This window comes from Notamacropus eugenii, chromosome 5 (genome assembly GCF_028372415.1).
Source record: "Notamacropus eugenii isolate mMacEug1 chromosome 5, mMacEug1.pri_v2, whole genome shotgun sequence".
NCBI classification, from domain to species: Eukaryota; Metazoa; Chordata; class Mammalia; order Diprotodontia; family Macropodidae; genus Notamacropus; species Notamacropus eugenii.
In genome coordinates, this window is record NC_092876.1 from 370,240,452 (window position 1) to 370,266,387 (window position 25,936).

At 36.4% G+C, this 25,936-nt stretch overlaps 1 protein-coding gene across 1 annotated transcript in view; it reads right to left on the minus strand.

The window, feature by feature from the left end:
- Nucleotides 1–1,719: 1,719 nt before the first annotated feature.
- PPEF1 (protein phosphatase with EF-hand domain 1) overlaps nt 1,720–25,936 on the minus strand; it is a 163,711-nt gene continuing 139,494 nt past the window's right edge. The window contains exons 14-17 of the mRNA XM_072614213.1: nt 23,510–23,616; nt 4,929–5,092; nt 3,877–3,961; nt 1,720–2,462 (exon numbers count right to left, since the gene is read on the minus strand). Coding sequence (XP_072470314.1) covers nt 2,245–2,462; nt 3,877–3,961; nt 4,929–5,092; nt 23,510–23,616 — 574 coding nt within the window. The 3' untranslated portion in view covers nt 1,720–2,244. The remainder of the gene's footprint in view (nt 2,463–3,876; nt 3,962–4,928; nt 5,093–23,509; nt 23,617–25,936) is intronic.

Genomic DNA, 25,936 nt, shown 5'->3' on the forward strand with positions numbered 1-25,936 from the left:
TTTACTTGATACTGACTTTTCTTCCAAATAGGCTATTTTCTCATTTGAAAAAAGAAAAGGCACCTACTCCCTGCTATCTCAAGTCTGCAGATACAGTTAAAATACTGTGTTTTGCCAATATCTCTGTCCATACTAAGGGGACATAAGGCTTCCTCATCTTTTTTTTTCCCTCACAGCTGGCCCTAGAATAAGATATGTGCACTGTAATTGGAGTATGCTCATTAAGGGAAAGAATGGAACCTACTTCCTCTCAGCCTATCTTGTAAACCTAAGCACTGGATTTTCTTCTTAAAAGCAGCCAGAAGCTATGCTCATAATTAAAATGCTAATTTTACCCTCTGGATTCTCTGGCATCCTTCTCCAGAGAAATGGAAAGTACATAAAATATTGTAGCCTCTCTTTATTTTCTGAAGCTGATTAGAAGCTTATCGATCAAAACTCAAGAGCACCTCATGGACTGCACAACTAAATGTAATCCTACAACATATAATGTTGGGGTTTTTTTTTTTTAAATAGGTATTAATACACTTTATTCTGTTCTATGTATGAAGAGATTAGTGTCTGAATATGAAAACAAAACAACACAATCAATAATTTTTTCCCATATATCTGTGCCCTTGGTTTACTCTCTCTGCTTCTGGAGTACTTAAAATCACTGAAAACCTTTCACTGCCTTTGATTAAAGGCTTCTAGGAAAATTTGACAGAAAAAAATTAGTTTACTAAGTAGAAATCAGTCTATGGAAAAGCATTTAGAATCAATAGGCAGTGCTTGTGACAGAAGGTCCCTCTTTGAGGAATTGAGGGAGAGTGGAAATGGGAATTTCAGGCTAAAGAAGAGATGCACATGAGAGGTGTACATGGACAAATAGTGCGAAGTCCTAGCACCATTTCCTGATGAAATGATAACTGAATGTTACAAGTCATTGTTGCTCTAATATACTAATAGGGACCAAGAAAGCTAAATTAAGTTAGACTTTAAGCTCCACAAGAATAGAGATCATGTATTATCTTAAACATCTTTATGTCCCTTCAGTACCTAGTATAGAACTCTGCACATAGTAAGCATTTAATAAATATTTGTTGCATTGAATCAATTGCTCTCATTTCTCAAGAACAGGAGTAACAAAGGACAAATCCCAGTCTAATTGTGGTGGAGTGCTACTGTGTGATCTCCTGGGAGACTTCATAGGTTACCCTTACCTTCTAATTAGAATGAATACTTTTGTCACTAAAATGTCAGAATTCCAAAGTTGAGAAATGATTCTATATGCAACTAATAATGAAAAAAAAAACTGCATCAAACTATATAGTTTAGAGAGAAACTAGAACTCTTGCTATCACAAAAACCTCTCTAGAGTTGAGCCCTCTAAAATATGTGTGCTTGTAGACCCTATACTGGGGGTTTAGAAAATATTATAAGGTGGTTTCATCTACAAGACAGTCCCCAATGTCACAGTCAAAGTAACTGTTAGAGAAAAATGTTCCTGCGTGTTTTCTTGTTGTTGTTTTTTTCCCTAAGACACACAGTTCTACAAAATTTTCTGAATAATACTTTATAATTCAACAACTGTGTAATTGGAGTAGTATCATTTGTGCTGGATGACTTCTGATGGTGTTGCAAGTTTCACTAGAATTTTATCATGTCATCCATTTGTTCTTTTCACCTTGTTCAAGAGGGACTTACTGACTATGATGTATTTTAAAAAGATGGCAGAGATGGAAATAACATTTTATTTTTACAAATTCCCTGTTATCCTTCATCTTATTGTTCTAAGATCTTTCACATACAGAATGCTGACTAATATTCTGTGATGTTCTTTTGAATTGCTTTCATTTTTTCCCTCTCCAAACTTCTTTAGTTAAATTGTAATGTTCTGATTGTGCTTTGATCTCCAGATAGATCTCCAGATCTCCAGATAGAAGCAGGATCTGAGGGACCAGCACCCAGGATCAAAACTTGATTTCTCATTTGACAATGTGTAGCCCTAAATCTAGAGCACAGACCTTACAAGGAGGTGTGTGTGTGTATATATATATATATATATATACACATATATATATATATCACCTCTATCAATCATTAATTGCTCACTGGGAACTTCTTTTATTCATAATGTTCATCCATACTTGATGAGACAGCTGAGGGTCTACTCTTCCTGCACTGCTTATGAACATTAAGAGCCCTGATAAAGATTTCAGCTCTGCATGAGGTCCTAACATTGTAAAGGCAGTCTAAGGAATTTCATAAATTTTGAGATGTGAGGGCTATGTCTTCTTTATTGCCCTCAAGTCTATGGACCACATCAAAGGCTGTTAAAAACTCATTAAAGTCAATACTGCCATCTTTGTTGAGATCCATGCTGTGAGCCAGTTGGTCAACATGAGCATCCTCAATGTTAATGTTATAGTGAGAACAAAAAAGTTTCCACATGGAACGAAATTCATCCATGGAAATCAGACCTGGGGAGAAAGAAAAAGGATGTGAATTCTCATTCAGTGACCCACCACATGAACAAGCAAACTTGCACTTTATTATGAAATTAGTGGAGCCAATCTACAAACTTTATCCCCTTTCTCACCAACAAACAAAATGTGAAGTTTGGGAAAAGGAAAGAGTAATGGAGAAAAGTGAAAAAACAGCATACTATTTATAAGAACCAAATGAAAACTAGAGCTAGGAAAAAACAGTTAGGGATAGATAAATAAAAAACAGTGCTGTTTGTTTCCTTCTCTCATCAGAGTGGGTATTATAGGACAGTGAGTGGTATGGAAATTATAGGAAAATCTGGAATTTAGGAGAAGGGTTTGGATGAAGTAAAAAGGCTACCAAATCACAAAGGCCTGACCTGAGAAATAACTCTCCATATAATTTCAAACAATGAACCTACTTTGGCAGTAATTCTTTTCAAAATGTTGGGCAAATAATTATTCAGTGTTAATAGAATATGTCTATAATGCTAATATTGCTGTTGGATAAGGACTGTTTGTCATGAATGATTTATTTTTATTATTGTTATTTTAAAGTAATTTATTTGTATTTAAGCACATGCAAAGTTCAGTTGAGTGACCAGGTCTTCCTATCCTATAAATAAAATAATAAATGAATAATAAATGAATAAAACTGCAGCTCTAGGAACAAATAAGTATGTATTCAGAGACAAAATTTAAAAGGGAGTAAATCTCTTAATCTTGATAAGCTACAGGGGCATAGTACTATTTACACTGTCAGACAGTCAATATATTTGCTTTGCTGTTGTTTTTTTTTGTTTGTTTTAAGGAAGTATTCAATTTGAGAGATGGGGTACTGACTCCATCCCTAAATGACTCTTATAAACAAAAAAGTCACAATACAAGTTATTTTTAAAAATTTAAAGGAAATGACTACTTTTTTTGAAATGTTACCTGCCATTCATGCTGGTAGCTCTTCAAAGGATTTATCAAAGTTTAGCTAATATATCTAGACTAAAGTAAGAGTGAAGGACTTGCAGCCTCAAGGCTACATGTGCAAAGTGCGGCCCTTTGACTGAATCCAAACTTCACAGAACAAATCCCCTTAATAAAAGTATTTGTTCTGTAAAACTTGGATTCAATCAAAAAGCCACCCACACCCAAGGACCTAGAAGGCCACATACATTCTTGGGGTTCCCCACTCCTGGACTATCTAAGGACTATCTTGGGTTCCTGAATCACTGGCCTATCCAAAATTATTTTTAAGAACAACAAAAGATGGCCATATCTATGTTTTCCATTTTAACATGTTGAATAATGTTTAGCAGAAAACAGGAATGGGTGAAAAAGATTAGAGTTTTGTTTCTGAAAAATAGGCTAGCTTTGTTTCCTTCTGCCAAAGAACTAATTAAAGTAATTGATTTACCTGACTGATCTTTGTCGATAATGTTGAATATGATCTTCAAATCAGATCTGTATCTGACCAAAGTTTCTACCATTCCTGATTTAACCTAAAACAAGGGTTTTCTAAATTAGTTTTATATGAATAAAAACACTTCATTTTAAATTAATGGCGCAAGAATCAACATCGGAAATTCTATCAATGCAAAGTACTTTCTGTGTCCTAAAAAGTCAAATGATTTTTCTAGAGTTAGGTAGCCAGGATGTGTCAGAAGTGGGACCAAGCCTAGTTTTCCTGACTCTGAGATCAGCTCTCTAACCATTATGCTTCCTCACATCATTATTATCATTGATATTCCAATCATATCTCATAGTAATACCATGTTTTAGATACCTCTTTCTCTCTCCCCTTCCTCACAATTCCATAAAGAATATTTTCAATAATTCATATAATTTCTACTAGCACAAGGAAGGCACAACTTTTCTACCTAGCACTGCATAAATTTTCAAAAATTTTATAAGGTGGCTCCAGTCCAGATCCTTATTTTTATAAATGAAGAAACTGGGTCCTAGAGAGGATTCAAACCCCCATGCTCTGACTCCAAATCCAGAGCTCTTTACAATACCTCTTGATTTTGTCATTGTGGTAATCCTTTCTACAAACACAGACTGCAATCTATCTATAAGTTAACATATAAATTTTACTGAGTTGCCTGAGGGTCAGATGGGTTAAGTGACTTGACTATGGTCACATAGCTAGCAAGTATCACAAGCAATATTTGAACTCAAATCTTTCCAATTCCAGGTTCAATATTTTATCCATTATTCTAGGTTTCCTTATTTTTTGAATAGCATAATTAATCAGTTATGCTATTCCCAATTAACTTTGGAAACCAGTAGATTTTTAGAGAACAGGATGTAATTCCTTTCCTTATTGTACCATACTGTCAGCCACTCTCCATCCTACCCATCACTCATCCCTAAACTTGGAAAGAATCAAACCACTTAGTTCTACCAACCCTACAGAGAAGAGGCTTCATTCTCTGAAAGATTAAGATAGAATGTCATGCTTCTTACCTCTTGTGGACCCTTTACGACAGCCTGGTCTTTAAAACCCATATTATAAAGAACATATCCATTTTCAATCACTCTGACCACTCGAGGGCACAAAGATAACCATGGTAGCGGCAATTCTAAAGTTTCCTCTGTAGCCTTTGCCCAGTCACTGACAGAAATCTTTCCTGAAAAGAAGGGCCATGATATAATTATAATTTGGCAATAAAATAATAATATTAATTGGCATTTACATAGCATATTGGGTTTGCAAAGTATTTTATTTATACTCATTTGAGCTTCATAACAGCAATATTATAAGCTAGGTGCTAAAACTACCTTTTATAGATGAGGAAATTGAGGCAGATGAAGTGGCTGGGTAATAGTTACATAGCTATTAAGTGTCAGAAGAAACTGAGACAAGTCAAGGTGACCAACCTATAGTTACACATTTGGTAATCAATCAATTAATAACCTCTTATTAAGTGCCCATTATATGTTAGGGACAGGTGACATAAAGATAAAAAAAGTTCCTGCCCTCAGGGGTCTTACATTCAAGCAGGGAAGGCAAAATTTACATGTGTTACTTCTGTGTAACTATGGCACATGGAAAATGACACAATGAAGAACAATGCTGCTGGTAAACTAGAATTCTTTGGCATGTCAGGACTCATGAAATGCAGAGAAGTTCTCCCTAAATGGAGCAGTGATTTATTTTCCCCCTGCATTGAAAGGAAAAGAAAGCTTCACCCAAGAGAGGAGGGATATGTGCCCAGGGAGTGGAGTGAAATCATGGAGGAACATGGCGGGAGGGAAAAGAGACTGAATTTTTTCTCCTACTCTTCCTTTCCCCAAATGGTGTGCAGAAACTCTTAAAAGAGTGTCATTGATTTTGATTTTTAAAATATTTTATATTTTTATTTATATAATTTAACATTTATACATTTACTCATTTAAAAGTTTACATATTAAAATATATTTAATAATAAAAACATATATTTATTTAATTAATTGATGAAATTTAATTTTACATATATATATATCTGTAAACATCCCAAAGCAGGATAAAATCTGCAAGTACCTCTCACCTTAGGTGAAAATGACTTAATTACCATTGTTGTCTTGTGGGAGGCTGGTTGATATTGAATTGGACTGCCTTCTCTTCTTCTGTAGGAGATGGTGCCTCAAGTAGGTCTTGCACAGTGTGAGGAGGAAATGTATGAATGAAAAAGACCACACCCAGAATGTCACCCAGAAGGGAGAAACTAGGCTTCCTCTTCCCTTTATATGTTCAAATCTCTAGATCCCTTCCAGTCCTCTCAACAAGAAACTTCACTCTAGCTTCTGATGATTAACTAGTACATGTATCAAATGCACATTACAATACACTAAGCCATAACCAAATAATAATCATCATAGTTCTGAGGTTCAAGATTCCCTAGTTACTAACTAGAGAATCATATCATTGACCATATGCAAACGAACAGCATCTGGAAAATGAGTCATTGAAGAAGTTTTAGCTCTGGCCAAGTACCTTATCTCTGCAGGTTGTTTTTAAATTAAGAAAACTGTGAAAATCTAAAGAAAGGACACCATTGCATTTGAAATTATGAGTTTAAATGCTTCTTGATTAATTCTTCAGACACTTACTAGCTGGGTGATCAGCTTCTGTTTACCTCAGCTTTTCTTATCTGCAAAATGAGGATAATAATTGCACCTACCTCCCAGGATTTTATACACACATATATGTAGGCATATATGTATGTATGTATGTGTGTATATGTATGTGTGTATATGTGGTAATCATTCAATATAAATTTTGGACTTTAATAAGGACCCAAGCCTGAACTAATCAATCAGACTGCTTTGTTTTGCTCTAAAAATGTCCTTTTCGTGTCAGCAATTTCAAAGACCTGTTTATGACAGGATGCCTACAACTGGAGTGGTGGGATTTCTTTCTTATCTTATATCTCAGAGACATATGCCATATAGAGGAAATTCAGATATCTTGGAATCATAAATTCCAACAGACATTACTTTGTTAACTGTCTTGTCTCACTGTATTTACAACTTATTCAACTAAGAAAATTCCTTCCTTATGGTATAGTTAAACCCATATAGAAACCATAAATCTGAGGGACATAGACATCCTGGGATTGTCCGAAAGGAGATTTAAGCCTAGTCATTCTTGTATCAGACAATCAGAAGTTTTTCTGACTCCATGATCATGTAACTACCAGATTTAGGGGAATAAACAATATACATTTATTCTGTTTGCCTTTTTTTAACTAAACTTTCGAGTTGACAATATGTATGTATGTGTCTGTGTGTCTGTGTGTGTGTGTCTGTGTGTGTGTGTGTAAATAGATAGATAGATATAGATATATAGATATATAGTGTGTGTTTGTATATGTATGCATGTATATATGTATATATATAATGAAATAATATTTTTAAGGTTTTGTACACCTTAAAGTGCTATTTAAATGTGACTTATTATTACTAAAGTATATACTAATAGATTTATATAATATATAATATTTACATATGATATAAATAACAATAATACAGTATAATAAATATGTAACATTTATATAATATGTAATAAGTATAACTTTTTATCAAGTTTAATATAAATATTCATAATTTTATAGCTATTAAATTAGGAAGTAAAGTAAAATTTCTTAAACACAATATAATATTTAAATGTGATTTGTATTGGGGAAGGGGTAGTCTCTTAGAGTAGAGGAGAAGAGAGATGGGGAGAAAATTTGGAGCTCAAAATCTTGTGAAAGTGAATGTTGAAAATCAAAAATTAATATGATTTATATTTATTACATTAAAAATTATTTTTATATACATTTCTTTAGCATTTAAAGCTCTTTATAAACCTCTACCCTTCCTGTCTTTATGGAGGCAGCTAGATAGCACAGTGGACAGAGTGCTGGGCCTAGAGTGAGGAAGACTCATCTTCCTGAGTTCAAATCTACCTCAGACACTTGCTAGTTGTGTGACCCTGGGTAAATCACTTGACCTTGTTTGTCTCTGTTTCCTCATCTGTAAAATCACCTGGAGGAGAAACAGCAAACCACTGCAGTATCTCTGCCAAGAAAACCACAAATACGGTCATGAAGAGTCCAACACAACAAGAAGTCTTTCTACACCTTATCCTTCCTCTACAAATTCTATGACGAATCAATGCAGATTTACTCACATTTCTAAGAACATAACTCACTCCATCTTCATCCATTTACACTGCCATCCCTCATGCCTCTAATGTTCTGCCCCTTTACCTCTGTCTCTTAGTTCCGGTGGCTTCCAATTAAGAGGCAGATCTCAAATGGTCTTCCTAACTACTGAAGTCTCTCAGATGCCTTCCATTTATTCTCTCTATATATAGATATTTACACATATCCTCCATTAGTAGCTTTCTGAAAATAGTTATAGAATATAAGCCTTTCTTTGTAATCCCAGAGCTTAGTATAGTGCCTAGAAATAGTTGTAGCTGACTTCATGTCAGTGAAGCATCTACACGTAGCTTATTATCAAGTGACTTACATAGTAATAATAACTAACATTTATATAGCACTTTAAGATTTGGAAAGCGTTTTGCAAATATTATCTCATTTTCTTTTCACAATAGCCATTGGGAGCAAGTACTACTGTTCCCGCCATTTTAAAGATGAAGAAACTAATGCAGACAGAAGTTAAGTGACTTGCCCAGGGTAACACAACTAGTAAGTGTCTGAGGTTTTGAACACTAGGGCTTCCTGACTACAAGTCCAGTTTCCAATCTACTGAATTACTTGGCTGCCTCTCTTACATTGTGATGACTACCACATTCTCTTTGAAAGTCCCCTTCCTTGGCTTACATGACACTATACTTTTCCAGTACTCCTTTAGCCTATTTAGTTAATAAAAATCTGAGTTGTATACATTATATGGTCTGTGCTCCAGTTAAACAGAAATATTCCCAGTATTCTTGGTTTTCCTGGCTCTGTACCTTTGCTCATTTGATTTTGTAAGCCTAGAATGTCCCCTTTACTAAACTGTATCTGTCAAAATCATAACCATCTTTCAACAACTGACACAAATGTCCCTTCAATTCATCCTTCCTTGATTCATCCTCCATGCCAAACCAGAAGTGATCTTGCTATGAATAACATAACACTGTGCTCATACTTCCCTTCTAAAGATACATAAAGCATTTATTAAGCTTCTATTTTTTATGTAGCATACATGTTTTCCCTTCCTTATTATAATTAAGATCTTTGTGGAAAGGTGTTACATTTAGGGGTGGAACCAAGATAATGAAGCAACTCAGCTGAACTTCCAGCATTCTCTTTCAAACAACTTTAGAATAAAACCTTGAACTGAACTGCAGAGTGGCAGAAACAACAAAAAGTCAGGATGAGACATTTTCCAGACTAAAAAATTCCTGGAATGCAGTGCCAGTCACAGCAACCTTGCTACCACAACATCAATAGCAGGCCTTGGAGGTGGTTGCATCCATGGCAATAGCAGCTTCAGGAGCTCTCAGTCCCCAAATGGTAAAGGGGCTGAACAGAAAGGAATTACCGGGGCCCCTTGCTAGTACTGGGGACAGAATCCTATTGTATTTCCCATACACAGCTCAAGGTTGTAGTTCCAAGGCAAAAGCACTTTCATAGCCACAAAGACACAGGGGCCATGGTCACAGTTCCAGGGCAAAGAAGAGTGTTTGTGGTAATTAACAAGAGATAAGGGGACCTGGTCAAAATTTCAAGGCCAAGAGGAGCACCAGCACTTGTAAAACAAGGTCATTCTTGGGTGAAGAACAGAGCACAGTCTAGGAAAGCAATGATCACACCTTTTCTTGGATCACACCACCTTAGAAACACTGAAAACTTAACAGACCCTCAAAACTAGTTCTTAAAACAAGAGCATGAAAAAACTGAGGCTTGGAGGAGTGCCTCCTCTACCTTAGGAGAAAAACCCAACTTTATCATAAAGTTAAAAATCAAGAAATATTCTAGGAAAAAAAATGAGCAAACAACAAAAAAGAACCTGACCATAAAAAAGCTACTATGATGACAAAGAAGATCAAGACACAAATTCAGAAGATAATATGTCAAAACAACTACAAGCAAAATCTCAAAGAAAATGTGAGTTGGATACAAGCCCAACAAGAATTTTTGGAAGAGTTCCAAAATGATTTTAAAAGTCAAATAAGAGAGGTAGACAACAAATAAGAGAAAAGAAATGAGAGTGATGCAAGAAAATTACGAAAAGATAGTCAACAGCTCAGTAAAAGGGATGCAAAAAAAAAACACATTAAACAACAGAATTGGAAGATGGCAGAGTAAAGGCAGGAACTCTCCTGAGATCGCCCCCAAATTCCTTCAAATACATGTAAAAAATGACTCTAAGCAAATTCTTCTCAACCCCAAAATACCAAAGGCAACTTAGAAGGTCAGTAGGAAGGACTGGTCTGATTTGGGTTAGAGAGGACAACAGTCCAGTCCCAGCCCCAGCACAACTCTGACCCTAGCAAACCAGGAGGAGCAAACCAGGAGGAGTCTTGGATGTGACCGAATCAGAATCAGTTACTTCCAGAGCTCTCAGTCAACAGATGGTAAGGGGATTGAACAAATGGTCAGAAGGAGATAACAGGGATCTCATTACTAATACTGAGGCAGGACTCTGTTGCTTTGCCCATACTTGGATCTGGGTCATAGTCCTGGGTGGCAGTCTTGGGGTAAGGAGGAGCACTAGCATAACAGAGCTTGTGACAGCAGTGGAGAGGGGACATTCCTCAGAGTTCTGGGGCAGAAAACAGTGCTTATGGTCACTTATAGACCAGAACACAGTCCAGGAGAAAAGTAAACACCTCTATTTAGATCATACCACCTTAGAACAACTGAAAACTTACAGGCCCCTAGAAGTACCTTGGAAAACAGCTGCACAAAACCCTTGAAGCTTGAGACAGTGCACCTTCCACACTGGAAGTAAAGCTTACCTCTTTGTTAAGTTTAAAAGTTAAATAACAGGCTGGGAAAATGAGCAAACAACAGAAAAAAACTCAGACTACAGAAATTTAGTCTGGTGACAAGGAAGATCAAAACATACAACCAGAAGAAGACAATAAAGTCAAAGTTCCTACATCCAAAGCCTCCAAGAAAAATATGAATTGTTATCAGGCCATCAAAGAGCTCAAAAAAAAATTTGAAAATCAAGTAAAAGAAGTAGAGTAAAAAATTGGAAAGAGAAATGAGAGTGATAAAAGAAAATAATGGAAAACAAATCAACTTGCTAAAGGGCCTCCCAAAAATACTAAAGAAAATAACATCTTAAAAAATAGACTAAGCCAAACTGACAAAAGAGGTCCAAAAAGTCAGTGAAAGAAGAATGCTTTCAAAAGGAGAATTGGCCAAATGGAAAAGGAAGTCCAAAAGCTCCTCAAAGAAAATAATTCCTTTAAAATTAGAATGGAGCAAATGGAAGCTAATGACTATGAGAAACCAAGAAATTAGAAAATAAAACCAAAAGAATGAAAAAAAATAGAAGAAAATGTGAAATATCTCATTGGAAAAACAACTGACCTAGACCTATGAGAGATAATTTTAAAATTATTGGACTACCTGAGAGCTATGATAATAAAAAAAGCCTAGATATCATCTTTCAAGAAATTATCAAGGAAACTACTCTGATACTCTAGAAACAGAGGGTAAAATAGAAATTGAAAAAAATCCACCAATTGCCTCTGGAAAGAGATACTAAAGGAAAATTAGGAATATTGTAGCCAAATCCCAGAGATCCCAGGTCAAGGAGAAGATATTAAAAATAGCTAGAAAGTTATAATTCAAGTATTGCGAAAATACAATTAGGATAACACAAGATCTAGCAGTTTCTACATTAAGGGATCAGAAGGCTTAGAATATGATATTCTAGAGGTCAGAGGAGTTAGGATTAAAACCAAGAATGGCCTACCCAGTAAAACTGAGTATAATACTTCAGGGGAAAAGATGGAGTTTTAATAAAAGACTTTCAAACATTCTTGATGAAAAGATGAGAGCTGAATAGAAAACTGGACTTTCAAATACAAAAATCAAGAGAAGGATGAAAAGGAAAACAGGAAAGAGAAATCATAAGAGACTTAATAAAGTTGAACTGTTTACATTCCTACATGAAAAGATAATATTTATAACCCAGGAGACGTTTCTCAGCATTAGGGTAGTTGGAGAAGACAGATAGATACATAGATTCATAGAGGGTACAAGGTGAATTGAATATGAAGGAATGATATCTAAAAAATAAAATTAAGGAGTGACAGAGGAATATATTGGGAGAAGGAGAAAGGGAGAGATAGAAAAGAAGGGGGAGGTGAGAAGGAATGAGTGAACCCTACTCTCATCAGATTTGGCTTAAGGAGGGAATAACATACACATTCAATTAGGTATCTTACCCTACAGGAAAGTAAGAGGAAGGAGATGGTGGGGGGATAACAGAAGGGAGGGCAGATTGGGGAAGGTGGTAATTAGAATTGAACACTTTAGAAAAGGGACAAGGTCAAAGGAGAAAACAGAATAATTGGAGGGTGGGATAGGATGGAGAGAAATATATAATGGAGAGTCTTTCAAAACATGACTATTATGGAGGGGCTTTGCATAATTACACATGTATGAACTATATTGAACTGCTTGACTTCTCAATGGGGGTGGGTAGGGAGGGAAAAAGGAAGAGAATTTGGTACTCAAAGTTTTAAAAACAAATGTTAAAAAGTTGTTTTTACATGCAACTGGGAAATAATATATACAGGCAATGGAGTATAGAATATACTTTCTTGCCCTTCAAGAATGTAAAGGGAAAGGGGATAAGAGGGAGGAATGTTAAAGGGAGGACAGAATGGGGGAAGGGGTAATCATAATGCCTGCCATCTCAGGATGGGGGAGGGGAAAGATGGGTAAAAAAATTTGGAACTCAAAATCTTGTGGAAACAAAAAAATAAATAAATTTAAATCTTTTAAAAAAAGAAAATGTCAAGGAAAATTGTACTGATATTCTAGAACCTGAGGGTAAAATAGAAATGAAAAGAATCCATTGATCATCTCCTAAAGGAAATACCAAAATGAAAACTCCCAGGAATATTATAGCCAAATTCAAGAGTTTCCAAGTCAAGGAGAAAATATTTCAAGCAGCCAGAAAGAAGCAATTCAAGTATTGTGGAAACACAATCAGGATAACACAAGATTTAGCAGCTTCTACCTTAAGGGATCACAGGGCTTAGAAGACGATATTCCAGAGGTCAAAGGGACTATGATTAAAACCAAGAATCACCTATCCAACAAAACTCAGTGTAATCCATGAGGGGGAAAAATTGATATTCAGTGAGGTAGAGGAATTTAATGCATGCTTGATAAAAAACACAAAGTTAAATTGAAAATTTGACTTTCAAATACACAACTCAGGAGAAGCATGAAAAGGTAAACAGAAAAGAGAAATCATAAGGGAACCTATTAAAGTTGAACTGTTAAAATTCCTACATGGAAAGATGCTATTTGTAAGTCATGAGACCTTTCTCATTATTAGGGTAGTTGGAGGGTATATATGCATGTGTATATGCATACATACATATATATATATATATATATATATATATATATATATATATATATATATATATATATATATATATATATGCAGAATGTGTATATAGACAGAAAGCACAGGGTGAGTTGAATATGAATGATGATATCTAAAAAATAAAAGTAATGTGTGAGAGAGGAATGTACTAGAAGAAGGAGAAAGGGAGGGGCAGAATGGAATAAATTATCTCACATAAAACATGCAAGAAAAAGCTTTTACAGTGGAGGGGAAGACGGGGAAAGTGAGAGGGAATGAGTGAATCTTAGTCTCATCAAAATTGGTTTAAGGAGGGAATAACATACATAATCAATTGGGTATGGAAATCTACCTTACCCTATAGGAAAATAGTGGGAAAGGGGATAACAGAGGAGGGGGAAGTGATAGAATGGAGGTCAGATTGGGGGAAGGGGTAATCAGAAGCAAACACTTTCGAGGAGGGACAGGGTAAAAGGAGAAAACAGAATAAATGGGAGGTGGGATAGGATGGAGGGAAATATAGTCAATTAGTCTTTCACAAAATGACCATTATGGAAGTGTTTTGAATGACTGTACATGTGTAACCTATATAGAATGGCTTGCCTTTTCTATGGAGGTAGGTGGGGAAGTAGGAGGGAACAGAGTTTGAAACTCAGAGTTTTGAAGATAAATGTTGAAAGTTGTTTTTACATGTAACTGTGAAATAATATACACAGGCAATGGGGCATTGAAATCTGTCTTATCCTACAGGAAAATAGAAGGGGGAGGGGATAAGAGAAGGGCAGGGGGTGATAGAAGGGAGGGCAGATTGGTGTACGGTGTAATCAGAAGCAAAACACTTTTGAGGAGGAACAAGGTGAAAGGAAAGAGAGAATAAAATAAATGGGAGTAATGGGGGAATAGGGAAATACAGTTAGCAATAGTAACTGTGAAAATAAAATTTGAGGCAAGTTTCCCTGATAAAGGCCTCATTTCTCTAACATACAGAGAAATGTGTCAAATTTATAAAAATAAGAGCCATTCCCCAACTGAAAATCAAAAGATAGAGTTTTTAGATGAAGTAATTAAAGCCAGCTATAGCCATATGAAAAAAATATTCTAACTCACTGGTGATTGGAGAAATGTAAGCTAAAAAAATTCTGAGGTACTACCTATTAGATTAGATAATAGAGCAGAAAAGGTAAATGATAAACATTGGAGTGGATGTGGGGAAAATGAGACATTAACGTTTTGTTGTCAGAGTTATGAATTGATTAAACCATTCTACAGAGCAATTCGGAACTGTGCCCAAAGGACTATAAAACCATGTATACCCTTATACATAGCAATACAACTTCTAGGTCTGTATCCCAAAAGAGATCAAAAAACAAAAAGGGAAATGACATATATGTACAGAAATATTTGTAGCAGATTTTTTTCAGGGAGTAAAGAACTAGAAATTGAGGGGGTGCTCATCAGTTGAGGAGTGGCTAAACAAATTGTGGTAATTCTGTATGGAATACTATTGTACTATAAGAAATGGTGAGCAGGATGCTCTCAGAAAAAATTAGAATGAATTACATGGATTGAGGTAAAATGAAATGTGTTGGGTACAAAGTAACAGCAATATTCTAAGATGATGAGCTATGAATGACTTAGATATTCTCAGCAATACAATGATCCATGACAACTCTGAAGGACTTAGGGTGAAAAATGCTGTCTATTCCCAGAGAAAGAGCTGGTGTGGTCTGAATACTGATTGAAGCAACTTTGGGGTTTTGTTCACTTTTTTTATTTTTCCTGAGGGTTTTTTTTGTCTATGTTTTCTTTCACAACATCACTATTATGGATACGTTTTGCATGACACACATGCATCTATATGAATTGCTTGCCTTCTCAGTGGGGGAGGGGGAGGGGGAAGGGGAAAGAATTTGGAACTCAAGGTTTTGAAAATAAATGTTTAAAAACTGGTTTTTTTACATGTAACTGTGGAAAAAGTACATACCAATAAATACAAAAAAATGGATAAAACAAAAACCATAACAGTAATTTAAAAAAATCAGAATTGACCAAATGACCAATTAGAGGCACACAAATCCACTGAACAGAGGAACTCCTTAAAAAGGAGAATTGGCTATGTAGGGGAAAAGGTCACTGAAGAAAATAATTCCTTAAAAAGTAGACCTGGCCAAATGGAAAAAGAGGTATAAAAGCTTACTGAAGAAAATAACTCCTTAAAAATTAGAATTGGACAGATGAAAGCTAATGAATGACTCTATGAAAAATCAAGATACAATCAAAGTCAAAAAATAAAAAAAAATAGAAGAAAATGTGAAATATCTCATTGGAAAAACAACTGACCTGGAAAATAGATCCAAGGAAGACAATTTAAAATTATTGTACTACCAGAAAGCCATGATAAAAAAAAAAAAAAGCCCAGATATCATCTTTCAAGAAATTATCAAGAAAACTTCCCTGATATTCTAATAATCAGAGGGTAAAATAGAAATAGAAATAATCCATCTGTCATCTCCTGAAATACCAAAAGGAAAAGTAGGAACATTATAGCCAAATTCCAGAGCTCCCAGGTCAAGGAGAAAATACTGCAAGCAGCCAAAAAGAAACAATTCAAGTGTCATGGAGCCAGTCAGGATAACACATGATTTAACAGCTTCTACATTAAAGGATTAGAGTATCTGGTATGAATTAAATACTTAATAAGTGTTCTATCCATGTCTATCTGTTTCTATTTGCGTCGATCTGTCCATCTCACTGTGTGTCTAGCTATCATTATCTCCTCCTCTTTCTATCTACCTATCTATCTCTCTTTATTTGTCTGTCTGTATCTCTCTATCTGACTGATTGTCCCTCTATCTATCTGTAATCTACCTAAGTATCCTTTCAAGGAATTTAGATGTAGGTAGATGATTAAAGCATGACAGTTGAATTCAACATCTTACAGAGCATTCTAAGTGTTGCCCTTCTTGGTTCTGGTAAATAATGTAGGAGTTTGGGGATGTCTTTCGGGTCTTACTGAACTAGTGCTGAAAGGACTTGGTGTTTTGGAATGACATGGCAAATTCTTATTCTGTGATTGGTGTTGTGTTAATAAAAAGAAGATACAGCTTCCAGCTCGGTCCCTCTTCCTCCAGCTCCAGTTGGCATCATACTTTGACTATCAGGGAGTAGTGATCTGGGGCTGGCTTTTCTCTTCCCTAGTATCATGGTTACCATGCTCAAGAGACAGTTAATAAAGAAGAGGTCATTAGGAAAACTTGCACCTGAGTTCCAGAAGCTTTTTTTTCTTTTGTGAATGAGTATTTCTGATCTTTCGTGAATGAGTATTTATCCTGGGAAGGACATGTCAGTTGTGAGTTTCAGTTTGAGTGCTTCAAAAGTCCTGGGTCCCTTGAAGTTGTAGCTCAATGGTGGCAGAGGAAAAGACCTCAGCAACTCTTTTAGCACCCTTAGGGAAGATCTAAAGGAGATGATTGGCCCAAGCCTGTCCAATGCAGTGCAACAGACCTGTACTTCAAGTTGTGTGGACAGTACAGAGTCAAGGTGAAATGCTAATTACCATTCCAAAAAACTGTTTTGTGTTCTTTTGTTTTTATCATCCTTTCATTAGACATAATAACTATAAGGTAAGTTATTTAATACTGTTTTATGTTGCTTTGTTAATGCACACTTTGAGTCTCCTATGTTTAATTTTTTTCCCCTATGATAAATTAGTTGTCCCACATTTGATTCATATTGTATACCTTGAACCTTTTTTTAACTTTCTTTTGGGAAAAATGAGCTATAATAATAGTACTAAGCAATTGTCACTAGGGCACTGGGGTGGGGTTTAAATGAAATAAAGAGCTGAATAAAAGGAAATCTAATCCTCTCATTAAAGGCTAGATTCCCCCAGAGCTAAAGCTAGTCTAACTGCATGGGTGGGTTTCAAGCAGAAAAGACCCTTAGTGGAAAAGTGAATCAAATAGTATCCCAGCCCTCATAAAACTAGTAGTAAAGATTATAGTTACTTTAAGTTCAGAAGTTCCCTAGTTCTTTCTACCCCTTTGCTATGAGCTTTCCTCAAAACTAAGAAATAAAAGCATAAAATCCTAGTATTAAAAGAAAGATCAGTAGTCATGTATCCCAACCAAAGGGGATGAGTCGGCTCTATAATATCTCCAAGTGGTCACCCAGCCTCTGTTTAAATATCTTCAGTGATAGGAAAATCACATCTAATTATGAGAAATTCTTCCTTCTGTTGAGCCACTTGCAATTTTAACTCCTTGGTCCTAACTCTGCCCTCTGGAGCCATAAAGAGTAAATAAAATGAACCTTGGACATGACATCCCTTCGTGCCTTTAAATGTTTAAAGGTAAACTCATTTCCTACCTTCCCTCTTCCACCCCTACACAATCTTCTTTTTTCTCCATTCTCATTCCTCCAAACTTCCTGATTAATCAACTAACAAGCGTTTCTTAAGTGCCTACCGTGAGCTAGGTACCTTGCTAGGCTCTGGAAATACAAATATAAAAAATGAAGACATCCCTTCTTTCAAGAAGCTTTCTAGAAGAAAAATTATATTCTAATAGGAGAGACAAGAAATATTATACATATATATGCATATATGCATATATATGTATATACACACAAAATAAATACAGAGATAATACATATAAATAAATGCAAAATAGTTAACTAAGGTAGTTTGAAAGGGAGGTCATTAGCATTCGTTGAAGGGAAAGAGGGAGGATCATGAAGGCATATCTTGATGTACGTCTTGAAAGAAAGGAGGGATGACATGAAGCAGAGGTGAAGAAGGAGTTCTTTCCCCCATGTTCAGAAAACAGAAATGAAGCATCATGTAGAAGGAGTTTTTACTCCTTCTATATAGGCCAGTTTGGCTCTATTGCAGTGTATAAGAGGGAGGAGTAATATACAATGAGACTGAAAAATACTTCTCTCACTGTGTTAGCCCCCTGGTTATTATAGTTGGGCATGTTGGAAAGAGGATTTCTGATAAGCTGTGTATTTGGATTAAATGACCTCTGAGGTCATACAAGAGCCTGCATTTCGAACATGCTCTAGCTTGTTAATGAATCTCCTTAAAATGGAATATTCTCAGGTTTTGACCATCAGTGTTCTTCTTAATTTGTTTTCAGAGAACTCATCATCATTGGCTTTGACCAAGGTCTGTATGTGGGTGATGCCTAAATTTTACATCTTCAGCCCTAACCTCTCACCTTCTCCCTACTACCCTATCTCCATTTAGGAGACAGGGATTCTCCATTTAGATATGCTTAACCTAAAAAACATTCTTTTCCTGTTATAAAACAATTCCTCTTCCCAATTTCCTCACTTATGAGGCAATAGCACTACTATACCATATTATTATATACACTTGACTTATACTCTTTGATTCTCCCTCATCCCTGTTCTCTTTCTATCCAGTGAGTCAACAAGTACTGTTTTTTCTTAGCATCTTTCAAAGTTGTTACCTTCTCTCATTTTTTACAATTGTCATCCATGTTCAAGTCTTCAATACTTCATGCCTTAGATGGGCAAAATCGCCCCTTTGCAGTATACCTGATTCCTGCCTCTTCCTACTTTAATCTATTGTGTACATACAAACAAGAATAAATATTCTCAAATAGTCAATAAACATTTATTAAGTATTATGTCAAGTCAAACTAATCTTCTGCACAAATTCTGCCCATTTCTACCTTCATTTTGGGTCTGGCTATATCTCCTCCTTGGAATACTTTCTTCCCTCCTCTCTAAGAAATTACATCTATCATTTTAAGAAAGAAGCCTTCCACCTATTCATATCATATATACCAATTTCCTCTTTGCTTAACTTAGCACTTAGTTAATGTTTGTACTATGTAATTTCTTATTTGCTTAGATTTTCAAAGTGTTTCTTGTATATTGAAGACATCTAGGGTGCACAGAGTGGATAGAGCTCTGGGGCAACTTGAGTTCAAATCCAGCCTCAGACACTTTGTGGCCCAGGCAAGTCATTTAAACTCTATCTGCTTCAGTTTCTTCAGTTGTAAAATGGGGATAATAACATCTAACTCCCAGGATTGTTGTGAGGACAAAATGAAATAATATTTGTAAAGCATTTACCACAGTGAGTGGCACATAATTAGCACTTAATAAAGACTTATTTCTGTCCCCTTCTCTATTCTTCTTCCCTCATTTATTTATCTTATCTTCCTTTCTAGATTATGAATATGATTGTTGTTCTTCATTCTCAAAGAGGACCAAAATGACATCACCATGATAAACTCAAGTTTTGGCATGTCTAACTATGGCTGATCAGATCAATACAAGCTTGGAATGCTCTACCACAGATTGGGCACAGATAGTCTGTGTGAACATTTGGGGTGGATATGCCAAATTTGTGCATCCTATGTTTACTTTGTGCTGTCTCAATTCTGCTTTGCTCATAGAGCACAGCACCTTCTCTGATGTAGGCATGCCATGCTGAGCAGTCCTGTGCCAGTATCTCCCATGTCCCACAATCAAATCCAAAGTTCTTGAGAGAGACCTTGAGAGTGTCCTTGTATCACCTCCCCCAACTACCATGTGATCACCTGCCCCATGCAAGTTCTCCATAAAATTGTCCTTTTGGCAAGCGTGCATTTTACATTCGAACAATGTGGCCAGCCCATCAGAGTTGCATCTCTGAAGTATAGTTTGAATGATTGGCAGTTCAGCTCAAGCAAGGACTTCAGTGTCTGGTACCTTATCCTGCCAGGTGATCCTCAGAATCTTACTAACCCATTGAGGGCAAGATGATAAGAGTGGTATAGTAGAAAGATGCTGAATTTAGAGTTAGAAAGAAATATCCAAGTTTAAATCCCTTATCACCCATCTACTAACTGTATGACTAGAGTAAAGTTTTAATTAATCTCTTTGAGCCTCAGTTTCCTCATCTGTAAAATTAGAATAAAAATACCAGTTGTACTATTTCATGTGACTAGTGCCATTTATAAAGGGAATCAACTAGTGCCTTTATAAAGGGAAACATTCCCTTCAACAAAGAAAATTCAACAAGCATTCTTAAAGTGTCTACTAAAGGCAAGGCACCATTACTGCTAGATACACAAAGCATAAATACATAAAAATAGCTCCTGCCCTCAAAGGACTTACATTCCCCTGGGTACTGACTCATGTAAAAAGATAAGTAAAGTTAAGATGCTTTGAGGTGGGATCAAGCACAAAAATTATAGTGAGGAGAAAAATCTTCATTTTTCTTAGGAGGTGACACCTGAGTGATAGCATTAAGGAAACTAAGGATTGCAAGAAATGGAGAACAGGAGAGAATGAATGGAATTCAGGGGTGTAGCCTACAAAAAGGAACAAGGGTAGGAGATACAGTGCCACATTAGGGGAATAGCAAGTTGGCCAGTTTAAATGAAAGGAAGAGTATTAAAATAAAATAATTCAGAAAAGACAATCTGGAGCCAGACTGAGAAAGGCTTTAAATGCCATGCTGAAGAGTCCATGTTTTAAATTAAAGGCAATAGGGAGCCACAGAATATTCTTGAACAAAGGAGAGATAGGGTTAGTCCTGTATTTTAGAAAGATAAGTATGGTAGCTGCATAAAGGATGGATTGAAGAAGGCAAAGACTAGAAGCATAGAGACTAATTAGGAGGCTATTACAATAGTCCATGATGAGAGCCTGAATACGGGTGGTGATCATATTAAGGGAGAAAAGGAGATATGAGAGTTATTGTGGAGATAGAATTGAGACAACTTGGCAACTGGTTGTTGTGTGAGATATTTGTTAGAGTGAAAAGTCAAGCATGACTCTGAAGTTATAAACTTGGGTGACTGAGAGGATGGTGGAGCTCTCAACAGGAATAGAGAAATTTGGAGGTAACAGATTTGGAGAAAAAAAATTGTTGTTTCCTTTCGGACATTTTGAGGTTTTGATTGTAACAGGACACCTGGGTGGAGATACCCAGTAGGTAGCTGGCAATACAGAACCAGAACTCAGGAAGTAATAAGGGTCATTTAATGCAGATTTGGGAGCCATCCTAAAGGAGATGATAATTGAACTAATAGGAGCTTAAGGCTTTCAAGGAAAGAGAGTATAGAAAAAGGAGAAAGCCCAGGATAGCACTTGGGGGAAATCTGTGGATAGAAGTGGGACTCTGATAATAAGCCGTTGAAAGAAACTGGGGAGCATTCAAATGAGTAGAACTAGGAGAAAGTAGTGTCACCAAAGTTATCAGTGAAGAAGTTATTGAGGAAAAGGAGGGCAGGGTTGTGTCAGATTGTGTCACACCAGGGAGGTCAGATGGGCTGAGGGCTGAGAAAAGGGTTAGTAATTAAAAGATTGTGAGTAGTCTTGAAGGTAGCATACACTGCAGGGGTCATCTTGGAAGTCAGATTGCGAGGAGTCAAGAAGTAAATGGAAGGTAAGGAAGTAGAGACAAAAACTGTGGATGGCTTTTCTTAAGGGTTGGATCGTGAAAGAGAGAAGACATTTACAATGATAACTTGAGGAGAGGTCAGGATCAAGTGATACTTTTTTGAGGATGAGGGAGCCTTGGGACCATTTGTAGGCAAGGAAAGGAAGCAGTAGGGAGAGAATGATTGGATATAATAAAGGAATGATCAAAGGAGTGAGCTACAGGAGGATACAGAAGGAAATGTGTTCAAGTGTGCAAGTAGAGGTATTGGCCTCAGCAAGGGTTCCTAAATGTCAGATACCATTGTTATGTAATCTTTCATATTCCTCATAGGACCAATTTGGCTAGAACATAGGGTAGTTCTTTTCCTCTAGTTTGGAGGGAAGAAGATGAGAAAAAAAACTTGCCATGTCCAATTCAGCAATAGGACATTACATTTCCAAGCATTTCTAGTAATAGCATTAGGAGTGAAGCCATACCCGATGGCTCCCTCTTGGAGATGGCAACAGTGCTTCCTTACATGATAGTACTATTTAGAACTGAAATATGGCCTCTGAACTTAGGAAGAGTTCATTTGCTATGATGTGATCTTGATACAGGCACAGAACTCTTGATAGTCAAAAATTTCCATCTAGGACATAAAATTTGAGAACCTATTGATACAGAAATTTACTTGGGAGAAACTCACCCTGACTATAAGGTTTGGACTCTTTCACAATGAGGTCATTATAATTATATCAGCTTTGAAAGTAAAGTGAAGATATTATTTGTTTAGTTCTGTGTTTAAGGTATTGTTGTTCTTTAAGACAAATCTTTGTTTCTTTGCTCTAAAGGTATAGCCTCTTCATCCCCCTGTTGAGAGATGTCTGAATGAATGAAAAAAGAGGAGACAAACGTTTTATAATGGTTGTTCCTTTTCTACGATGGTAGATTCTAATTGCTCAAAAGTTAAATAAGTGCTATACGGCAACAGAGAGAGCCCTATTTCTCCAAGAGAGGAATGTCTCTTCTGAGGTACCCAACTTCCTTTCAGTCTGCTTTACCAAAGATCTAGATAACTATACTGTCTATGTTTAAAGTCTTTTGATGAAAAGAGAAAGTCTTAGGAAATAATGAACTCTGTCTTGATTGGTGAGTCCCTATCTAGATTTAATTAGAAGTCCCAGCATGCTGTTCACCTTACATTTGGCTCATTCTCTGGATTGTTCCACTTTTAACACCAGCTGCCTCATCACTTTGAGAATGACTATACCCTGAAACTGATTCAAGAATCAATGAGTCCCTAAGTAAGATCTATCTGTTGATCTGTGCTGTGTGTATTGTTTATGGTCAGTCAGAAGTCCTTTCTGTTGGTCTTTCTGTTTGTAATTTCTGCTTGCAATTTCCCTGTATTTTCCCTGAAGTTCAGGGTGCTGATTTTTTCCCTTAAACTAAGTGAATGATCTATGTGCTTGGTTAAAGCAGACTGTTGACCCCTCAAAAGTTGCTTTCCTTTTAGGAAGGCAGATTTAAGAGTCTGTCCAGCAGGACCTCCTGTGTATGCTGACATCTTTGCTGTTACACTATGTGTTTTTTTTTTGTTTTTGTTTTTGTTTCTTACCTGTGTTATTTGGATCATACGCTTGGAAAGCTTTTATGAGGTCCGTTTTCCGGCTAATCATTCTCTCTCCTAATATCCTGAAGGCAGAATTTTCAACAAGATTCACCCTATTTTAAGAAATAAATGATATAGTTTACTAAATTATTTATGACGTTTGATCTAAGGATCTCACTAATATGATATTATTGACAGCAAACAACAAAAAACCAAAGCTCACACATACAACACTGTTTATAGAAGTAAGGTACAAAACATTTACGTAACACCAAAAATCTAGAAACAAAATATGGATCCAGTTACTGGAGAATGGCTGGACAAATAATGAGGCAAAATATAAGGGCAATGTAATATTATTATGCTGCCATGAACAATGAATATAAATAATTTGGAGGTCTAGCTTCAAGAGCACTTTGAGAGAGCAGACCTCTTGCATCAAAGACCAACCAAGGCAGTGGAAAAGAGGAGATTTTTGAGTAAAGATATTAAAATCACCCTGATGCCCTTGGGGGTTACCACTAAAATCCTGAGGAGTTCTATAATTTCCTCTGGGGCTCTGGCCTGTCAATGCTAGTGGAAGTCTAGGGAAAATAGCCCTAGAAGGAATGCTAAACTCGTAGAAAGTGAAGTATAGCAGACACAAAACAGGATGAAAAATCCAAAGACAAATGAACAATATATAAAATGGCTACCACCATGTAAATAAAGTCAACATGGAATAACAACAAAATTCTGGTGAAATATAGCAATAACTGATAGTACCATATAGCGAGTTAAAGGATTTATCTTCCCTTTCTGTTTGATATTGATCATCTTTGGGAGGTGAGGGGAGGGGGCTGAAGAAGAGTAGAATGTACTTTGTAAAACAGTTTGGTTGCTTGTTACAACATTGTCAGAAAAAACTGCATCAATAAGCTTTCAAAAATAAATATTTCACATTAATATGTTGGTTCATTATCATTTATTCCTAGTTTTCAAAATGAATTACACAAATTCCTTTATCTTGGTTCAAACACTTGACCCCTGGGATCTTTCAGTCATTTTACACTACTTGTTAGGTACCCAATCCCTTCTCTTCCTCCCCTCTGCCCTTAAACACAGTGCTAAATGGCAGAATGTTTGAGCTAGAAGGAATCTTTGAGATCATCTAGTAATTGGGGTGGGGAACCTGCAGCCTTGAGGTCACATGTGGCCTTTCAGGTCCTTGGGTCTGGCTTTTTGATTGAATCCAAGTTTTACAGAACAAATCCTTTTAATAAGGGGATTCGTTCTGTGAAATCTGGATTCAGTCAAAGGACCACACTTGAGGACACAGAGGGCCATATGTGGTCTCAAGGCCATAGGGTCTTCACCCAATTCTAGTTCAACTTCTTGATTTCACAGAATAAAAAACCTAAGTCTTAAAAAGCTGTGACTTGTCCAACATCACTTAGCTAACTAATAAAGACAGCCAGAATTTGAGGACAGAGAGACAATAAAGAGACAAGACTAGAATAGAAAGTTTGAAGCATGTAGATAAGAGAGGGAAAACAAAAACTAAAAGACAGAGAAGTAGTTAGAATTTGTATTATACAGCTGAGGAAAGCTCCTGTTTATGTTAGCTCTTTCAGCAGGAATCAACTTTCTGAAACCAATTAAGTTTTTAAAGTTTTTGAAGAAAATAGCTTGGTATTTTAATGAGGGTAGACTGGCATAAGGAGGGACCAATCCTGTGAGCATGCACAGATATTCTCTCCTAGTCCAACCAACTACACAGAAACTGGGGATGTGGGGCTGTTTCTGATCAGATGAGATGAGGGGCTTATACTAAGTGATGAATAAGTCTGATAAGAAGTCTAGCCTAGCTAGTAGCTAGAGAACTAATGACTCAGATGTTGCTAACCCAGAACTTAAAAGGTATACTTGCCTTTTCATTGCTTACTTTCCTTTGTGGCCATGAGGTGACAGGATGATTTTTGAGCTTCCCCTGTGAACCAGGTGGTGGGACAGGCAGTGACCTTGATTTCTACATGGCCATAAAGGTTGTATGAACTTGTCCCCCTCTCTCTCTCTCTTTGCGTTTCTTCATTCCTAATCTTAGATGAACTAAAATGCCACAATGAAATTGTCTAGATGGTGATCTTGTGAGTATCAACAGGATAAATAGGTAAAATATGACAGCCACTGGTAGAATCCTCCAAAATGGTCATGGCTGAGGTCAATAAAAGTGTCCACAACCAATGAGGAAAGACTTGGGAAGGGCAGCAGCTTGAGTGAATGTGTCTTCTTGTGACAAAGAGAATTTCTAGCTCTAGACTCAAAGAAGGCATGAAACCTGGAAGCCTGGCTGACTGACAAGTTTACACCTAGGGGAATGTCAGGACAATTCCACAAAGTGAGAAAAGGACTCTCTGTAGATGAATGCCAGATATACATATTCACCTCTCTCCT